At 42.9% G+C, this 20,825-nt stretch overlaps 1 protein-coding gene across 1 annotated transcript in view; it reads left to right on the top strand.

Moving 5' to 3' along the window:
• Positions 1-3,268, top strand: part of ptprdb (protein tyrosine phosphatase receptor type Db) — a 155,615-nt gene extending 152,347 nt beyond the window's left edge. The window contains 2 exon segments of the mRNA XM_084318954.1: positions 368-503; positions 1,278-3,268. Coding sequence (XP_084175080.1) covers positions 368-503; positions 1,278-1,346 — 205 coding nt within the window. The 3' untranslated portion in view covers positions 1,347-3,268.
• The last annotated feature ends 17,557 nt before the right edge of the window (positions 3,269-20,825 follow it).

Below are 20,825 nucleotides of genomic sequence, written 5' to 3' on the forward strand. Positions count from 1 at the left end.
AGATAAATGCAATTTTATTAACATATAAAATACATGTGCACTGCACACATAACATATAGTGTAACTTGGGGGGCACTAGGATGGTTTTAGAATATTTCAGCTAACATTTTGGGGTTTGAGTCATTCCATTGTGAAGCACTATAGAAATGCAGCCATTAAAGTTAAACATAATTCATGTTATCACGCTTATTTTATGGTATAATGTTATAAGCTCATGACAGCATTGCTCACCGGCACATCATTATGCACCCCTGGCCGGGAGACTGTTGTTGCCACGCTTGTGGCCGGCCACGCTTGCGGGGGTTCATTCTCCTTTGTCGCCTCTAATCCCAATGTCCCGGAGGATTCTAATTTCCTGTTCCAACAGCGCTGGGGTGGGGAGGACCGGCGTGTTCATCACGCTGAGCATCGTGCTGGAGAGGATGAGGTACGAGGGCGTGGTGGACATCTTCCAGACTGTCAAGATGCTGCGCACCCAGAGACCTGCCACCGTCCAGACTGAGGTGACACATCCACTATCTCCCTCTCCGTCTAGGCTGGATGCCTGGCTGCCTGTCTGTCTGTCTCTCTGTCACACACTTACACACACAGACAAACTATTGCTGTCTCGGCTCTCTCTCCCTCCTCCTCTTTTTATGTATCTCTGCCTTTAGTTATAAAAATAATACAATGAATTCTCTCTATCTCTCTCTCACATATGCTGCACACGCTCACACTATGGTCACTTTACACAATGAAAGGTCACTTTAAAAAAGAAACAAGAACGGGAGTGGTTCTTGTATAGTAAATAGATGGATAGCAAGCTAGCATAAGGACACATAGTATAACTGTAGATTGTATAGTATAGCATTGTATAGTAGTGTACATAAGACCCGTAGCTAACAGTGTATTGCACTATCACAGGACCTAGCATGTCTTAACATGCTTTTGAAAAACTCATGTACATATACCTATGTCTTTACTCTTATGACTTGTATTATTGCACAAATGTCGCATTCTCATCCCTTGGATTCTTATTATTGTATTATTGTACTATGCACAATCGTTGCGGGCAAGACCCCCCGCATTTCACTGTATACTTGTATGCCGTGACAAATAAAACTCTTGACTTGACTCTCTCTCTCTCTCTCTCTCTCTCTCTCTCTCTCTCTCTCTCTCTCTCTCTCTCTCTCTCTCTCTCTCTCTCTCTCTCTCTCTCTCTCTCTCTCTCTCTCTCTCTCTCTCTCTCTCTCTCTCTCTCTCTCTAATGATCTTTGTATTGCTCTCTCCCTCTTTAGGACCAGTACCAGTTCTGCTACCGGGCCAGCCTGGAGTACTTGGGAAGCTTCGACCACTATGCAACATAATCCCTCCGGCCACGTTCCAAACCACACCCTACCTAGTGCACTGCTCTTCGGTCACACATGGTCTGAACTAGCGCCCTAGGGAGCAGGGTGTCTTTGGAGATTCCGCCACCACATCCGGAATGGAAGGGGACCATCAGCTTACCTTGTCCCCAGAACGAGCACCTCTACCTGAGCCATAGCTACCTGCTTGACAAGGGTGCGTCCTTACACCCTTAGCCCAAACTCACCCATTGGTCAGTCTGAAGAAGCGACTTCCACCACAGCTTCGATCAAAATACTGGATCGTAAAAGGATTTTTATTTGTTTAGTGCTTCTGCAAAAGCACTCCGATCGCTTGATATTGTTTGGGTGTGGAACTCACCTCATCCAGGGTAGCAGCCACCCGTCTAAATACTGGACTCCGCTACAGTATTGAACCATCACGTGATATTTAGATTTTTCTATCTTGAGACTGTCTAGAAACCTCTTCAAATCCATGTTATGGAAGCCTCGACTGGGGGGATATATAAAGAGACTTTTTGAGGACTGGGAATTCCCAACGGGAGGCTGAAGACACAGAGCACAGAGTATTGAAGACAATTATTTAAAAGACACACAACCCAAAAAAAGACAAGTTTTTCTTTTTGTTGTTGTTTTTAATTTTTTTTGGGAACAGACTTTCGTTTCCTACGAATGAAAAAGAAGATGTTTTTACAGTAATAATAACCACCATTTCAACCTTATGCTTCACGATTTAAGACAAGGGACATTTGGGAGAAGGTTAAAACATATACCACAAAGTAAAACATACATTTTTGTTTTAGAACTATATAGATCTGTGACTATCTTGTTTCTTGTATGTTTTTTGTTTTTTTATTTTCTTTTAAGATAATTGGTTTTATTATCCATTATTTAAATGGGTATATTACTTATTTCACATTGTTCTCTTTTTCGTTGTTTGTCTGACTTGTGACTTTGTTCCCTCTGACCGTAACGCAGACAAGGTCGTGAAATGTTTCTTTTGTATTCCCATGAGGCGTAGCCAGGTTTTTTAAAGTTATATGGTACTGTTTTAAAGTGTACAATCAAAGCCAGTGAAATGTTCACAGTTCCCTGACCAACACCAGTGTCACTCGTCCTGTATCTTCCTTTTCTAACACTCGTACACAAGAGTCGCTACAAGACTCTCAACCTCATACACTATCAGGCCTGCGACGTGGGCGGCCATTTTGAATTGCCAGGGACCATAGAAGTATAGTATGAAAGCCGCTGCTACCAAACAACCATTTATCTTGCCAAGCAGATACGGATATCTGCGTATGAATGCGGAATCTGTAGGCAAGGGACAAGATTTTGGTATCAAAAGCGTTCTGGTTTCGGTTTGTAATCCGATTAGTATTGACCAATCACCTTTGAGCGGAGATGACACTTGAAATGTTTTGGTTGCATGCAGGTAAACAGTCCCGTGTGGGAGGAGGCGGAGCGCATTGGTCCGAAATGTCATCGGGATATAAAACACCTACAGAAAGTAGACGTGTCCACATGGTTGTGTGGAGAAACGTTCCACTACTTGTGAAACAATCCAGTCATAGACGTCGTCTCTCAACTCCAACTCAACACCGTTCTCGGGTCTCGAGTTACTAAGTAATCTGACAGTTAAACAATGACCAATGAGGAAGTCTTGGCCCGGATATTGGGGCCGTGAGCGCAGGAATCGGAAGTGAGCAGCCAGCAGCTACACCTGAAGCCCAGAAACAGAAGCTAAATCGTTGTCAGTAAAATTGTAAAAAAATAAAAAAAAGAGGATAGCTGATGGCCAAGCAGTGATGTGTGCAGGTTGAGAGAGACCCAGGTGATATAAACACAACTATAGAAAAAAGAATATGCACATGAAATGAATAGAAATATAAAAAGGAAGTAGCCTATTTATATGTCCAAATAAGCTTCACAAAGATTTCTCAAGAGGGGATGGAGAGGAGGAGTGGGGGAGGGGGGAGGGGAGGGAGGGCGAAATGATCTTTCTCACTGGAATGCTCACCAATATAAGATTTTCCTCTCTGTCTGATTCAGTGTGCAATAAGTAGATGTATTATTATATATTTTTGTGTCAAGTCACTAACTGCAGTTATATGCCATGATGATGATGAAGATGATGATGATATTGATGATGATGAATCATGATTTATCTTTTTCCAGGCACAAGGTGTTTTGAGTAATGGTATCCGCCACCATTTAATGTGTCCAAATAGAGGATGACCTCTGACCTAGGAAGTAGATGTTTGTCACGATGCCAGTAGATGATGTCATTCTTTTGTGTGTCACAGCAATCAACGAATGATCAAACTCATATTTCAACAGCATCTAATAAGTATTTTGATTTTAGATTTCTAGTGCCTTATATTACACGCCTATTTTGATAAAGTTACTTTAAAGGGTTTTTTGTGTATTTTATGTATGTATGCTTGTATGTATGTGAACCGGAATGTCCTTGTACATTGTGTATATGATTTTGTTATGTTACAATACGTTCAAGTATGTTTTGGTGTGTGTGTTCCGTTCTTCGCTGAGAAATTCTGTGTGGAAGGTTCAGTGTAGGTCATAGTTGTTCTTTCAACCGAGCAACAAAATTATAATTTTTCTTTTTCTTTTTTAGTTTTTATCAAAAAAATCCAATTGTATGTGAGACTTCAACCGGAGAGAATGGTGGTTGTGAAATAGGCGATGAGCAAGACATGTTGGACAGACTTGAAAGTCTCTTAAGTTGACAATTTTTCCTTTCTCTTTCTTCATGGGACTCTGGGCACAAAGCTTTGTGTATATATACTTCTTCATGGAGACTTCAATTTGGCTGCTATGAAATTCTGGCCCCACTAATGACTCTGGCACTGACTGTGTAACTGGCACAGACAAGTCATACTTACTCAGCTATGTAGAGTTCCTATATAAAGCTGAATGACAAAAGGCTTTCTTAGTAAGTCTGAAGAAAACGAGAAAGAAAAACAACAAACCATGTAGGCACCGTGGTGTAATTCCAGTTGAATCCCTACAATTAAAATCAGTGGAACCGCTTATCCGACTGCGTTCGCCGTTCTGTTTGTCTGTATATTTTCCTTAACTGACAAAATACAGAGAGAAGTTCAGGGTGCTATCGTTATGTCTCCAATGACACAGAACCTACAGCATCTGTTTTTTTTGTTTTTCTTTTTGTATCTTCATTCATTCTTCACCGTGTAAGGGACTCTCCACAGTTGTTCACCATCTTAATGTCGTTTTTATATGCATGGTACCACTTTTGAGACGCCCCCTTGGTCACACCAGTTATGGGAAGACTTGCACTTTCTCTCTTCGTACTATGCACTAATACTACTACCCTATTGTCTCTGATAACCCCCCCTCCCCCCAAAAGATTTTTACTTGAATTCAGTTAAAAGACAAAACCCTATAATGTTCACATGGTTGTGTATATGTAAATAGCACAGAACACAATGAATAATGTAAAAAAAAAGAGAGAGAGATTAGCATAAACGCATAAACAAATGAATGAATAAAGTAAATGATAAATAAAAGTCTTACAGATAAACAGAGTGGTATAATGGGAGGTTGCACCTGATTAGGGCACGGCTGTATGTGTGCAATACATCACATTGTCAATTTGTTGTACCACTAAAGAAAATGTTCACAAAAAGTATTATATTTTCCCCCGCAATGTTATCATGTTGATGGACAAAACTGGAGTTTATAAATTGTATAAAAAAAAGTTATAAAAAAAAATGGTGTGTAAAATGAATCGATTACCTCCAATTGGTCTGTAAATGTAAACATTTTTTTGTTCTCTTCTCCGGGTGAAACAAGTGCTTTTTATTTTCTTACATTGGTTCTCGGAGTGTGTGAAACCGAAAAAAAAGAGGTCTGTATGGAAATCTGTTCTTTGTCGACACAAGTTTCATTTGTTACAAATAAACTCAAGTGAAATAAGTTGCTTACGTTGTCCTTTTAAAACACAAGACTGTACAACATCATTCCCACAGTGTGAATAACAATATATGCTGTATGTATAGGCTTAGGGGTAAAGGCAGGTCAATTAATGAATCTGGGGGATGTCTTTACACGGGTACACAAGCCACAGCAAACAAGCTCCTACTTCTGAAACCTTCCACTCCTCATTCTGGTTAATGATTTTAAATCTTTTTATCCAAAGCCACTTACAAATTGTGTACAACAAGTCAGCAGGGGGGGTACACCTCTGGCGGCTAAGGGTAAGTGGCATTGTTCGTCTAGCAGTGCCGAGTTTGAGTGCTACATGGGTGCATAATAGTATTAGCAAAAAAGTAGGTAGTAGTATATGTATAGTAGCATAGTACATAGTAGATAGTAGTATAGTGATGTAGTATATATATATAGTGATGTGGTTTCCTTCTTTCTGTTCATGCTCCCCTTTTTATGGTATCCCCTTAGAGACGCTGCTTTTCTTTCTAATTTTTCTTCAGACTTCAACCTTTAGTCTTGTCTTTTGGGGATGGGTTACAAGATTGCTTTGCATGCACTTATAACCTTCCTAAAGGTTATATATATAAATATTGTGGAAACTGCTGCCAGGAAGCAGTTGAGCCACAGGCTACAACATTCCCACCATCACTCCTGCGTGTGTAGCACCTGTGTCACTAACAGTAACAGCTGTTCGCCACGGACCAGTTCTAGATTCGAATGAGGAGAGGAGTGATATACCCAGTAAAAGGAATAGTAGACCAGAGAAGGTTATAACAGTGACCGGTATTTATTCTTAACAGCAGCACTAGCTAGACAATTGCAATACATACAGTCAGTAACATGAGGTAGTGTGAAATATCCCTTTTTAGGTTCTTTCTCTAACCACTCCTTCTTTCAGGAGGGTTAGTTCGATATCATGTTATAGGTTGATTGGATCAACACATTTGGTTCAGTTCAGACGTCTCTGAGGTTATCACTAGCTAAAAGATAGGTTTAAGGTTGAACATTAGATGTATCCCTTTTTCGTGAGTTAACTCGTTATCAGTAAACTCTATACCAGTTTATCATTTCAGTAAACTCTATATCAGTTTATCATTTCAGTTCGGTAGGTAAGTATTTAAACATATTAATTTAAACCTTTAAGTGTGCAGGGAATGCAAGTACCTTATTATGTGCAATGACCCTTTAAACTCTTCCTTTGCAAGTGTAATACCAGCAAAGTACCAATAGAAATCTTTCAATGTTATAGAAATGCAAGTACCTTATTAGGTGAAATGACCCTTTAAACTATCTTTCTTTACAGGAGAACCATCAGCGATTCAACTATAATCAATGTGTTATCAATGAGATTCAAGTATCTTATTGGGTGCATTGACCCTTTAACTCTCCCTCTATACAGGAGAGGTATCAGTATTCAAGTATCTTATCGGGTGCATTGACCCTTTAACTGTCCCTCTATACAGGAGAGGTATCAGTATTCAAGTATCTTATCGGGTGCATTGACCCTTTAACTCTCCCTCTATACAGGAGAGGTATCAGTATTCAAGTATCTTATCGGGTGCATTGACCCTTTAACTCTCCCTCTATACATACAGGAGAGGTATCAGTACCCATATATACAATGTGCATCAATAAAATACAAAATACAATATCAAAATACAAAAGGTGAAACGGGGTCAAAAGCCCTTGGAAGTCCTTGTGTTCAAGTTCAATCAGTTCGTATCATAGAAAAGGATAGTATGACCTTCATATCCTTGGAAGTTCTTGTGACTCAAGTTCAATTAGTTCGTTAATTCCTGATCCACTTCCTCACTGGGAGTGAGGAAGGCAATTCACAATCCTACCTGATTGTTGAGGGGGTCTATATCTGAGGTTCTTTGGGTTGGCTCACCATCTTGTGTCGGTCCGGCACACTGCCTTGTCCTGCGTGGGCACACATGATGAGTGGTGGTCGGTCGGGACTCCTGGGAACTCTTCCCGGGGGTGGAAAAACCTGGCCTGCATAACAGGCATTCAGAAAATAAAAGCTATTTATCATCTTTCATTGCTTTATCATCTTTCATTGCTTTTAGAATGGATAATCAATCAGGCTACTTTTGGCTATGCTAAGCTAAAGTAGGCTACAATGTCACAGCACGTGGGAACATCCATTTGACTTATGCTAAATTAGGCTAAAGTGCACTAGCACATGGAAACATTCCACACATTCCATATTAAACTCAAAAGCAACCGAAATGTATATAGACCATGTTCTTATCATACAGCACATCAATACAATTATAAGTACTTCTGAAATGGTTTCTTTCTAGTTTTCATTTAACCAAATTGAGCTTGGAGCTTCGCTAGCATGACTCAGGGTGAAGCTACATTGTTAGCTAGCAATACAGTTTGCCGACATAGCTCGTGTCTAGGGTTGCCACCCGTCCCGTAAAATACGGAATCGTCCCGTAATTGGAAACTAAAAGACGCGTTCCGTATTGAACTGATACGGGACGCACTTTGTCCTGTATTTTAAGGCTGGGAATGTGAAAGCTCCACTGTCCACAAGTCAGACGGTGTTGCCAGTATTGTGCCAGTATTGTGAGAGAAATGAGCCAACCGACCTACAAAATCAAGCCAAAAACAAGCAAAATTGTGTCCAAAAGTTGCGGAAAATAAACAGACATGGCAACTCTGCTATGATGGGCGTGCGCTCAGCAGCTCACGACCAATGAGAATTAGCGCTTTCATGTTGCTGCAGAAGTACACACCTGAGTGGGAAGAGGCAAACCCCTGGCTTGATAGCGTCAGTGGAAATGTTTATAAAGCAAACTGCAAAGTATGTAGGTGTTTTCTGTGGCACATGGTGGACTGACTGACATCAACTGACAGCATGCCTCAGGAGAACAACATTTCCGAAATATAAGAACGCAAAGAAAGGACCCAAGCACAGGTTTTACAGTTCTTCTAGCCCCTTTCGTGACTGTGATGCAAGCCTTGCTTGAATTCAGTCACGAAAGGGGCTACAGTTCTTATATTACATCTTATTGATCTGGTTGTGTTTTTAACTAGATGTCAGTAGTATTTCTATTTACCTGCCCTGGCAGCCAGGAGCCTACATATTGGCTGCTGATGTGGGCATAGTCTTCTAGGCTATTTCAGTTGACTAATATGGTTGATTGTTCATTAATGTTGAGTTTTTAAAGTCTAATAAATAAACATGTATTTATATTAATCAATATAATTAAATAGTGTGCCCATTTAAACTCTTATGTTGTTATGCTCATCTGGAAAACGGAACTCTTCATAATGGATTAACAGTTAATAAATACATAAATAATATAATTCATAAATACATGAATGCAAAAATTATTAAATACTTAAACATAAATAAATAAATAGTGTTCAGACAACAATATAAAAGTCATACTGTTCAATTTCATTTCAATTTTATCATCCCACTCCTCCCCTATAGGTTACTGCAGCTGAGGTGACACAGGTATACCCAGGGGCATCATTTTGGTATGGCAAGGTATGGCACTCGCCATACCTTGGCAAATAAAAATGTAAAAAAAAAAAAAAAATTATGTTGATTTAGAATTTGAATGTCAACATTATGAACGAAGCTTCGAACTATTCGGTACAGCCCTAGCATGTTTTGATATAGTCAATTATCTCACTTTTACTAGGTGACTTTTACTGTGACTAACGGAAGGTTATGTATATAACCTAGTTATATGTGTACTGGCTAAGCGTCCCGCTCTTAAGCCTATCGAGATATACCTCATCTCATGTACCTATTGTACTCCATCAACGAAAAAAACAAGTACACCCACACCTGCCGGGTCCCGCCCCTATGGAGGCGTAGCCTATAAGACAGTAGGCATGGTCACCAAACACTCTTCCTCGCCAAAAATCCCGTTTCCAGTAAAAGATTCCTCAAAAAGGGAACTCAGGGCCGCTTAAGAGCGGGACGCTTAGCCAGTACTCATATAACTAGGTTATATACATAACCTTCCGTTATATTATCGTACTTGGCCATCGCGTCCCACTCTTAAGCCTATCGAGATATGGGGTAGAGCGGACGCGAGGCCCGACAAATGTACCCCCTGAGGACCCGTAAGCCCACATCAAGGGGTTGGGGAGCCCCGTCACCCCATCCTTCCTAATGAAGGGGGGGCGCAGTCAACTCCACCTGAGTGCGAGCAAGAGGGAACTAGAACCCCTTGAACACACAGCACAGGCGGAACCACGTGTGACCTAACACACTGTGGCCCATACCCACACACTCCTGCTACCCTACCAAGGACGGGAAGCAGGAAAGGCCACAGTTCTGCCTGGGAGACAGAACCCCCGGTCATGTCCATGAGGTAAAACCTTACAAAGGGGCCCGGGGAGGATCACGAAAAAAAAAAAAAAAAAACATTCGAACACAGTTCGAATCGCTGCCAATTCCATACCGTGGCGGTACAGGCTTTAGCAGCCCACCAGCCACTCGCCAGGCCGACCCACCCATGGCGTCGGCCGGGCGGGGCACTGTTTCAATATGTCAAAAACAAAGAACTGATGTTAACACTTTGACTGCCAGGGGGCGTCTTTAGACGTCTTTGCTGGCGATGCTAAAGTTGCCGGGGGACGCTTTACGTCGTCTTTATATCAATATTTCAAAAATCTGCGATCTGATCCATAATGTCCCTCCGCTGGCCTGAGACACAAGTGTGATCTCCTCTCAATCCTCTAGCGGTTCAAGACCGCCATCTGGTGGCCGATCGGCAGATCGAAACCGGATGTCAACCTTTAACCCGGTAGGACTCACTCCATATGGGGTCCGGGCACTCGCTAATGTTAGAGAGACTCCGTCTTCACACAGTGAACATCGATCGCTGCAAATAACTCGAAAAAACAACATGATTTGGACGTATATATTATTATACAACCTGGAAATGGACCGACTATTTCAACATCCCATAATGGAAAACTGTCTACCCCACGCTGATCGCCCAACGGCCCGCGGAGACTGGGGTGAGTTTTAGCGTGTAATATTACCGTGTTCGACACTAACTGCTATGATGAACATTTGACCCACATTAGATGATTGGTATAACGCTGCCCACGGAATTATAAACGCCCCCTCGCCCATCCGGTCAACATCAGATGACGTGTAGTAACTTCTAGAAGTACGTCTAGTTGGAATTTTTTATATCGCCCCGATTGCCATCAAACTGTATTTCATCATCAATATAATGCATTTGGGGCTATATATCACGTTCTGGAGAAAGCTGCAGAAAGAGATGAAAACATACTTATACATTAGACCATACTTTACTATGAATATGTGAATGAAAAAGTTTAACGTTGCTACACAATGAACAATACATATAGGACTTTGAATGGGCCCTAATAATGGCAATGTAGCAATAGAATTTAAAAAGTTATAGCCCTGCAAAGAAGGGGACTTTCTCCATAGACAAATAGCGCTGGCAATCTATGGTATATCATTAATTTAACCTTAGGCAACCAAAGTGTTAACACGGAGCACCATTGGTTGTTGCAAACAGCAACCTCCACTGTGGTGTGCACCATGAAGGGGTTAAATGAATAAAATAACTAACACAATACTGTAGAATGAGCAAGCCCATATACATAACGTTAAGGGGAGGCGGACCAGAGAGAACCAGTCCCGCATTCATTCAAAATATTCACAACAGCACACCAGCCCCAGCTCAGCCCATTTACCAAAAAAGGTAAACAAAGCCCCCCCCGCACTACTCCCCCAATAGACACCGATTGACCGTCAGCATGAATGGTTGAGAGAAGAGGAAGCTGTAGCATAGACAGACCTTCTCATAGCAGAGAGACAGAACAAAACAGTAGCCCACTACACTACTATAGCATAGCGTTCAACGCTACTATGGACAGAAAACAGTCAGCTGAGCCACAACACGGGCCGCCGTTAAGTCCCATCCTGCAGTAGTATAGCTCTACTGCTACCCGCCGAGCCTCAAGCATCGGCTCCCAGGTGGGAACACCGTTCAACAAACCCCGCCGGGACACAGGAGTAACGCTACCTGGCTAGGCTACCTAGCCACGGCCTACCCTGTTGTCAACCCATTTACCCGTAAAAAAGGTAAATAGGACTCAGCAAAACCCCCACATCAGCTACCGACTGACCTTCATTGATGAACCGGGCAAGAGGAGGGAAAAGCGACAACATCCCACGGCGGAGACATTAGAACAGCGTAGCAGTAGTGTTAGCATGTAGCATTAGCATTAGCATGTAGCGTTAGCATTAGTTGTTTAACAGCACGCTTCCAGGACCGTTTGGAACCCGTTCACTGCAGTGAAACGTCCACCAAACCATCCCGCCCCTGGCGCCGACACACAACATGGTTGTGTAACAAAACAACCCAGCATTACTGTCACGTACGTGGGTTGTGCATTATCATTATTGCCATATATTTTAACACCATGTAACATCAGGGTAATATATTAGTTGTGTTGTTTTCTATGTGTGATGTTGTGTCATCTCCTAATCGCCTGTTTCTGTTCCGCAGATGCCACTCATCTCCCTGATTGGATTGGTTGCATGATCTGATTGGTGCACCTTCGGACAGGCAGTGGAGATGGGTGGTTAATAGAGTGGGAAGTGACACACATCGGGGCGCCTCATTGAATCACTGCCACCGACCAGAGTGGAGTGTGGAGGTGGCCGCTATTTGCCACTATTGAGTGGATACTTTTGTAGCCTAATTGTAAAAGCCATTAACCACTGTGTGTGGGCAATCTTATTGTGTTGGTCTTATCTTCCACTTTGTGTGCTTCCCTAACAGGTGGGATTATTATTGTATATATTGTTGGCCTCTGCGCCATCTCCCTCCATCAAGGGGGATATATACTGTAGTGCTTTATTGCTGGGTGGTTCCCAGTGCTTACCTTTGCTTAATAGCTTTGTGTCTTATGACCAGTGATGCCGGTAACGCGTTACTAAGTAACGCGTTATTGTAATCTGATTACTTTTCCCCGAAAATAGTAATCTAACGCATTAATCTTTAAAAGCCAGTAATCTGATTGCAGTTACTTGTCCAAGTGGCTGTGCGTTACTATTTCGTTACTATCTCATCATAAATTCATAATGCAGGCGGAATGCAGTATTTTATTTCGTTTTCGACAGTCAAAAATACATTTTGAGCTGTTTTTCTTATTATTATTATGGAGTGACGTGGTGTGGCAGTGAAAGGGTTACACAAGAATGTGTCCCGCGGCGTGACTGGACTCTCTGTCTGTGAGTGACTCTGCTTTGGCCCAATCACATTCCCCATCCACAGTCTGCGAATCAGAGGCAGAGTAGGGCGGGTCTTCACAGCACGTCATGTGACATATGCGCCAATCGTGTGACAGCAGGGCTCCGTTGTTATGTTCGTCTGAGAATTCCACCCCAAAACGCTTGTCTAAACGAAGTTTAGGGGGACCCTGATGGAAACAAGACAAACGTCTTTCTCAGGTCTGCATCCCCTTAACAATTGTATGTATTGAGCCGTACTGTATTGTACCCATTCTGCAATCTGTTAAATAAAGTTTTCATTCATTCATTCATTCATTCATTCATTCATTCATTCATTCAGGTACAGGAGGACTCGGAGGCCAGCCAAACAGCAAAAGAGAGAGATTGTTTCTTTCCCTATTGATTAATGTATATTTGATGGTGGCAGAGCAAAAGCTCTTATTTGCCAGATTTACAGTTAATTTACATGTTAAAGAGAGACTGATTGTATGTTTATAGAGAGACATTTATAAAAACAATTTAATAGTTACAGTTGATATAATTGAATAGTTCAGCCTGCATTTGTTAGATGTGAATAGATACACTGGTTTTGTACAACCACTGGCTGGCTGCTCTAATGCTGTGAGCATCATAGACTGTTGCTTTACCATACTTGATGGTACAGAAGCTGAAGCACTAGTTGAACAATTTACGTTATGTGCAGAGAAACAAGTTAAAAACAATTTATGCACTTTCAATAAAGCGTTTAAAAAAAAACTGTTGGGGGAACGACGACGACTTCGTAACCTAGTTACTTTCAAAGTAACTAAGTTACTCTGATAATCAAGTAATCAGTAAAGTAACTTGGATTACTTTTTAAAGGAGTAATCAGTAATCAGTAATCGGATTACTTTTACAAGTAATCTGTGGCATCACTGCTTATGACACGTCTATATTTTGCTTAGTGTTTGTTTGTCTTATTTATATATTCCCTGTTTGTTCTCCATTACCCTTTGCCCTTTGTGTGTGCTGTGGGTTTAAATCCCCACTATAATAAATATCACTTTTCCTTTGGGAACAGTGGGTTTCAAGCCCCGCTATAATAAATATCATTTGCCATTTGAAAACGCCTTTGTTTATTTCTTACCTGCTCGGGACCGTGCTTAGTGCACTACTGAAGGGGCTGGTTTTCACATACAGCCCGCTTCAGCTTATATTTTATATTGTCATTAGACATTGCTATGTGACAATTACTAACACTAATACCCATGCCTGATGACACAGGGCCTACCTGTGTACAAGCCGGCTCGATAGCCAACCTTGCACGCTGCTCCTGGATCTGCTGTCACCAGACGAGGAAACATCAGAATAGGCCCGACGTGTCGCTGAAACATGCCCCGAAGATTCCAGGGGTAAGCAAACCTCCGGTAAACTTTCAACATTACGCAATTTCTGTGTCCCTTATTTATTTTAGTGAAAGGTGGCAACCCTACTCGTGTCATGTGAATAACGTTGTTAGCCGATTAGCATTGAGCTAGCGATATTATACATGCGACAATGAAACAGCACAATATTGATGAAACTCACCAAAACCGTCTTTGGAAGTGGTATGTTCTTTAACAGCAACAACCTCTTCGGTTTTGTAACTGGGGGAATCTTTTATGACTGTTTGATAACTATTTCGTGGTGCGGGCGGGGCGGAGCTGAGCGATCATGGAGTAGACGTGTTTCACATGAGCTCCCTTCTACCGTGCTGAATATACGTTTCTCCCCATTAGTCTTTATTTTATTTTTATTTGTTTTTTATCTGTTTGCTAGGTCGTCGTGTTTAGTATACTGTCGTCGACTTTTTTCGACCTTCTGCGATGACTGGGGTGGAAACCAGAGCCATGAGCGCCCCATCCAGCAAACCACCACCACCGGGCCTAGCCGCATCGTCGTCCGGTGTCGGGGAAATAAGCGAAGCTGTGCTCTTGGTCATGACCAAGCTACACGCAGACTCTGAGGCACGCGTCGCTGAAGCACAGAAGAAAGTGTTGGCGGATTTTTGTGTCAACCTCCGTCGTGAGATATCGGAAGAGATACGGCTGGCGGTGGTCCCGCTGACAGACAAGATGGAGTCGATTCACGCTGCCTCATCGGCTAATGCTAACGAACTAGCCATGCTAACGACGGAGGTATCATTACAGTGCAAGAAGATGGCGGGTCTCGAATCCGCCCTGCTGGCTAGACAGGCTGAAGTCAACAAACTACAGTCGGCAATGGAGGAGATGCAGTCCCGGGATAGACGCCACAACGTCAGGATTGTTGGAGTACCGGAGACCAGCGGTGAAGGCCGTCTCTCTGAGACCATGCCCGAACTGCTGCAGAAAATACTAGGGACGGACGTCCTCCCTTCGCCTCCTGTCTGTGAGTCGGCCTACAGAGCGGGCAGGTTTTCTCCCGGCGTGAACAAAGAGCCGAGGCCCATCATAGTCAAGCTGAACAGGCTTCAGCAGAGAGAACTCATCATGCGGTCGGCTCGTACCAGAAGGGGTAATCTGAGGTTTGGCGATCACAAAGTGGCCATTTTCGAGGACTTTACGCCGGAGGTTCAAGCACAGAGAGGCGAATACAAGGTGGTCCTGACTAAGCTATGGAAACTAGGCCTGAGGCCCACGTTATTCGCTCCCGCGAAATTATCTGTATTGGAGAAGGTCGATGGTCAGCGTTCATTTTGGTCGTTGGCTAAAGCGAAGGAATATCTCGCGGGGATACCCGAGGCTGTTGCTTGATATCTTTGTCGGGTGAGTGACTTGGCGGTCTGGGCCTATATACATTGATTAGGCCGACTATTCACAAATACTTGCTGTCATGCCCAGACATGCTAACTGCCCACTGCCCATCCAACTAGCGGGGCTTCCCAATGACTTCTGTTACTTGCTAAAGCTGACCTCATGGTCGTACTTGTGTATCGCCTCTTTGGAAGCTAACGAGCTAGCTGAACAATGTACATAATAGGCTAACGTGCTATCCGGATTCATCACTAGCTTACGCGCTAGCCTCGGGCTAGCTAAGCGGGCTTCGTCTATTGTCTGCGCTGAGACATTCGAGACCCGTTAATGGTTACGTATTTTGGTTGCTGTTGCTGTTCAAAGTGACATTGGTTTGCACAATTCAGGAGTGATCGGGTCCTTAACTAACTTCTGGTATGCTTTTATTTTTATATCCAGGTTGTTTTGAGCTTTGGGATCCAATAGTAGAAGCCAAGGTCGGTTGAATATGCATATACAATATATGATAACAGGTTTGGTCGGGTATGGCTTGCACTTGATGGCTATATGGTTATATGGCTTGCACTTTAGCCATAACCCTCTTTTCCTTTTTTCTTATTGGCGCTGTTTTCATGTCATCTATATGCGCGATTTAAATGTGATCCGATTCTACCTTGGACTAACTGCTGATATGCCTTAATTTTGTTTTGAATTTTCCGTGATCCATTTGTGCTATAACGTTGCGACATTAATATGCAGACTCCAAGGTAGATGGTTACAGGGTTGATGTTGAGTAATTATATAATAATGGCTAATTTTTCCATTATAGCTGTCATGTTAGGGCCAAGGCTCACGTTGGCTCTCGACCGAATATACATAAAATATGTGATAACAGGCTGGCTTAGGTTTAGCTCTACTTGCACTTTAGCCATAACCCTCTTTTTCCTTTTCCTATTATTGTCGCTGTTTTAATGGCATTTGAATGAGCAATTTAACTGTGATTCGATCCTACCTTAGACTAACTGCTGATATGCTTTGATTTTGTTTTGAATTTTCCCTTATCCATTTATACTATAACGTTGCAACATTAATATGCAGACTACGAGGTAGATGGTCACAGGGTTGATGTTGAGTAATTATATAATAATGGCAAATTTTTCCATTATAGCTGTCATGTTAGGGCCAAGGTTCACGTTGGCTCTCGAACGAATATACATAAATATGTGATAACAGGCTGGGTCAGGTTTAACTTTGCTTGCACTTTAGCCATAACCCTCTTTTTCCTTTTCCTATTATTGTCGATTCTTACATAGGTTATGTCATTTCAGCCGTTGTGCCTGATCAGAGGGACTGCTTCAGGGGTGCACTTTAACCATAACCCCTTTTTTCCCTTTCTTATTATTATCATTGTTTGATTGACATTGTTCACACAATTTTGCACAATTAACTTGTGACCCGATCCTGCCTTAGACTATCGGCTGGGATGCTTTAATTTAATTTTGTTTTGATTTTCCTGTACCCATTTGGGCTATAACAGTGCGACGTTGAAGCGCAGATTCGGAAATAGATGGTTGCAGGTTGATGTGAGTTATTATTTAATAATGGCTATTTTTACCATTATGGTTGTCTTATGTTGGGGCCAGGGCTCAGGTGGTTTTCGACCGATATCTTTATTGATTTTATTTTTATTATTATTTGTGTTTATTGGACTAGTGGGGGTTTACTCAGGGGTTTATCTAGAGGGGGGTTAGAGTGGGGAGCGTCTTATTGGATCCATGTCTCTAGTGGGAAGTGATAGGAAGATGACCATCCTCAGTGGATGGGGCATAGGGTGGGGATTGGAGAGTGGGTATAGGGGGGCTTATAATAGGACGGGTGGGTTAGGGTTTAGAGTAGAAGGAGGGGGGGTTGTAGCTGGGGTGGTATTTTTATGTGTTTTATGTACTGTTGTCTTATATGTGTGTAATTGTTCCTCCTCTGAACTCCTGGGATTGACCGTCTGGGCCCAGCTGGATCAGCGCCTCTGTACTCAGCCTGGCTGCACTGGTATGTTCTCTACGCATTTAGACGAGCTCGACCATGGCTAAATTGAATATTTTAATTTGGAACGCAGGAGGGCTTAACGCCCCACACAAGCGTGCCAGTGTCCTTTGGCTATTGAAGAGGAGAAATATTGACCTTGCTCTCCTTAGTGAGACGCATTTATTGGTAGGTGACGTGTCAAGACTGGCAAATCGGCAATATCACGTTATCTCCTCATCCTCAGCCGATGATAAGACGAAAGGAGTAGTCATAGTTACAAGACGTAACCTTGATATCAAAGTCTTGGATGTATGGTCGGACACGGAGGGAAGGATTACTATAGCAAAAGTTGAATTCTTGCATAGGAAGATGGCTATAATAGCATTGTATGCTCCTAACACATTTGATTCAGCGTTCTATAATACAATCACGAAGAATATGTTGGAACTTAATGGATACGCTCTCATTGTGGGTGGCGATTTTAATGCGTGCTGGGATGCGGAGATGGATAGGTCCGGGCCCTCTGAAACGAGCGACCAAAAACGGGCCTCTAAGGCCCTTAGGATGTGGGCCAAGGACACGGGGCTCACAGACCTTTGGCGCTTATCCAACCCCACCCTCAAAGATTACTCTCACCTGTCAGCCAGACACAAAAGCTTCTCTCGAATTGACTATGCATTCGCGTCCCCTAATATGTTTGATAGTTTCGATGTCTCATTGGTTCCCTTGGCTCTCTCAGACCACAAGGGGATTTTCCTTACGGCAACCTTTGGCAGGCTCTCCGCAAGAGCTCCCAGATGGCGTTTTAATTCGACCTTGCTAAAGAACGATGACTTCTGTTCTGAGTTCAGGAGTAAACTAGCTGAATTTTTGCAGATCAACGTTGGCACAGTAGAAGACCCTAGGGTCCTGTGGAACGCATTGAAAGGATTTGTCAGGGGTCATGTCACACTATTTGCCTCCAATTTGCGAAAATCCCGGTCAAAAAAGCTAGAAGGACTGGAATCATTATATGCGGACCTATACGCATCCTTGCAAACTAACTATAATGAACGACTAAACACACAACGTAAGATAGTCAAAAAAGAAATAAACTCCATACTTAAACAACAGTCTGAGTTCTTGATACATAGGACAAGACAAAATTACTATTTTCACGGCTCCAGACCTAGCCATCTATTGGCAATGAAAATACGCTCAAATGATCATTTCTCGGATATCCCCTCGATTAGGACGAGCCAGGGTGCAGTCACTACTGATTCGAAAAAGATCAATGACACTTTTAAAGAGTTTTACTCACAGTTATATAGCTCAGAGGGTAATCTTGATGACTCTAAATTTGAATCGTTCATTGGCGGGCTTGAGATACCCCACATTTCTGAGGAAGAGGCCAAGGAACTGGGGAGACCGATTACTCTCGTGGAATTGAGGGAGACGATTGTTGAAATGCAGAGGGGTAAGGCACCAGGCTGGGATGGTATTCCACCCGAAGTGTATTTAGCTTTCTGGGACCAACTGGGTCCATTGATGCTCGATATGATCAATTACGCTATCGAACAAGGGGAGTTCTCAAGAGATGTCAATATGGCGTTGATTTCTTTACTTCTCAAGAAGGACAAAGATCCCAATGATTGTGGTAGCTATAGACCCTTGAGTCTTCTCTGGGCCGATTTAAAAGTGTTTGCCAAGGTGCTGGCCCGTCGCCTGCAGAGATTTATGTCTGTATTGGTACACTGCGATCAAACTGGTTTTATCCCGGGGCGTCTGGCTGCAGATAATCTTAGGAGGCTGTTGCATGTAATCGATAACAGTAAAGACAATACAACTCCATCCACAGTTCTGTCTTTGGATGCCATGAAGGCGTTTGACAGACTTGAGTGGTCATACCTGTGGAAGGTACTTGAGGTCATGGGTCTTGGGAAGAGTTTTATTCATATGATTAAAGTCCTGTATGCCTCGCCGTCTGCGATGATACTGACAGGCAAAAACTGTTCCACACTCTTTCCAGTCTCCAGATCTTCTAGACAGGGTTGCCCTCTGAGCCCAGGACTGTTCGCGCTTTCCCTCGAACCTTTGGCCCAATTTATTAGGCAATCGGAGGACATCGTCCCCATAATGGTCAATAATACTCCACACAAAATTGCTCTCTATGCGGATGACCTGCTGATTTTCATGGACGACCCATCCCGGTCGGCCACAAAATTATTGAGGATAATCGACGACTTTGGTAAATTGTCAGGCTTTAAGATTAAATGGAACAAATCAGCCTGCCTACCTCTTAATGAGCTGGCCAAGGCGGTACGACTACCAGCTGATATCCCCATAGTAGAACATTTTAAATACTTGGGCATAGAGATATTCCCCACGCTGAACCAAATTACTAAGTACAACTTCACGGGTACTTATGATAAAATACACCAGGATCTAGACAGGTGGTCGTCCCTTCCTAACTCCTTACAAGCCCGGGCTTCCATAATCAAAATGAACATCCTGCCTAGGATAAATTTTATTAGCTCAATGCTCCCCCTGCCCCCTCCAATAGACCACTGGCGCAAGGTACAATCGATGGTATCTAAGTTTATCTGGAATAACAAACGCCCGAGAATCAAAAGGGCTACTACTCAACGTAGAAAACAAGATGGGGGCCTCGCAATCCCTGATTTTAAACTTTATTTCTGGTCCTTTTCACTGAGACCTCTGATGTGCTGGCTAGACCCTGTAGAGGCTGTATCGTGGCGCTCCTTAGAAGCGGCGGCGGTATCTCCACTAAGATTGCAGGATGTAGTGTACTCCACTGTCTCTATTTCGAAATGCCGGCTGAGGTATGGACCGATCATAACTCACGTGATCCAAACGTGGCGTAATGTACAGAGGTCGTGTGGGGTTAAATGCCCATGGCACCTGGACTCTCCAATTTTTAATAACCAGCAATTACTTGTTGGGCACAAGCCGGTTAATATTCCTCAATGGCAAAGGAGGGGAGTGCATACTCTGGAGGATATTTATGATAAGAACGGCCTCCGTGCGTTTCAGGACTTAAGAGAATTTTATGATCTACCCGGCGAGTCCTTCTTTCTTTACCTTCAACTAAGGTCAGCACTGAGGGCGCATGGCGTACCGTGGGCTCAAGCTTTGCACCCACACCCCTTCCTCAGGCTCATAGTGGACAGGACGACATCCAGAGGGTTTGTCTCAGACTTTTATACGCTCTTAATTCAATCCACGTATAAAAATGTATCATTGGATACAATCTGGCGTGTGGATATCCCGGAGTTGGACCCCGAGTTTGACTGGGATGATGTTTGGGCAAATGTGGCATTATCTTCCCGCAACCCCAATCACCAGCAAATTAATTTTAATTATATTCATAGGACCTATCTTACACCTAGGAAGCTATTTGCTATGGGACTGATAACCGACTCTCGGTGCACTTTGTGCTCTCAAAAGGCCACTGGCACTTATATGCATATGTATTGGGATTGCCCACCAGTGGCCCAC

The sequence above is a fragment of the Notolepis coatsorum genome (genome assembly GCF_963971535.1).
Source record: "Notolepis coatsorum genome assembly, chromosome: 7".
In the NCBI taxonomy this organism is placed as follows: domain Eukaryota; kingdom Metazoa; phylum Chordata; class Actinopteri; order Aulopiformes; family Paralepididae; genus Notolepis; species Notolepis coatsorum.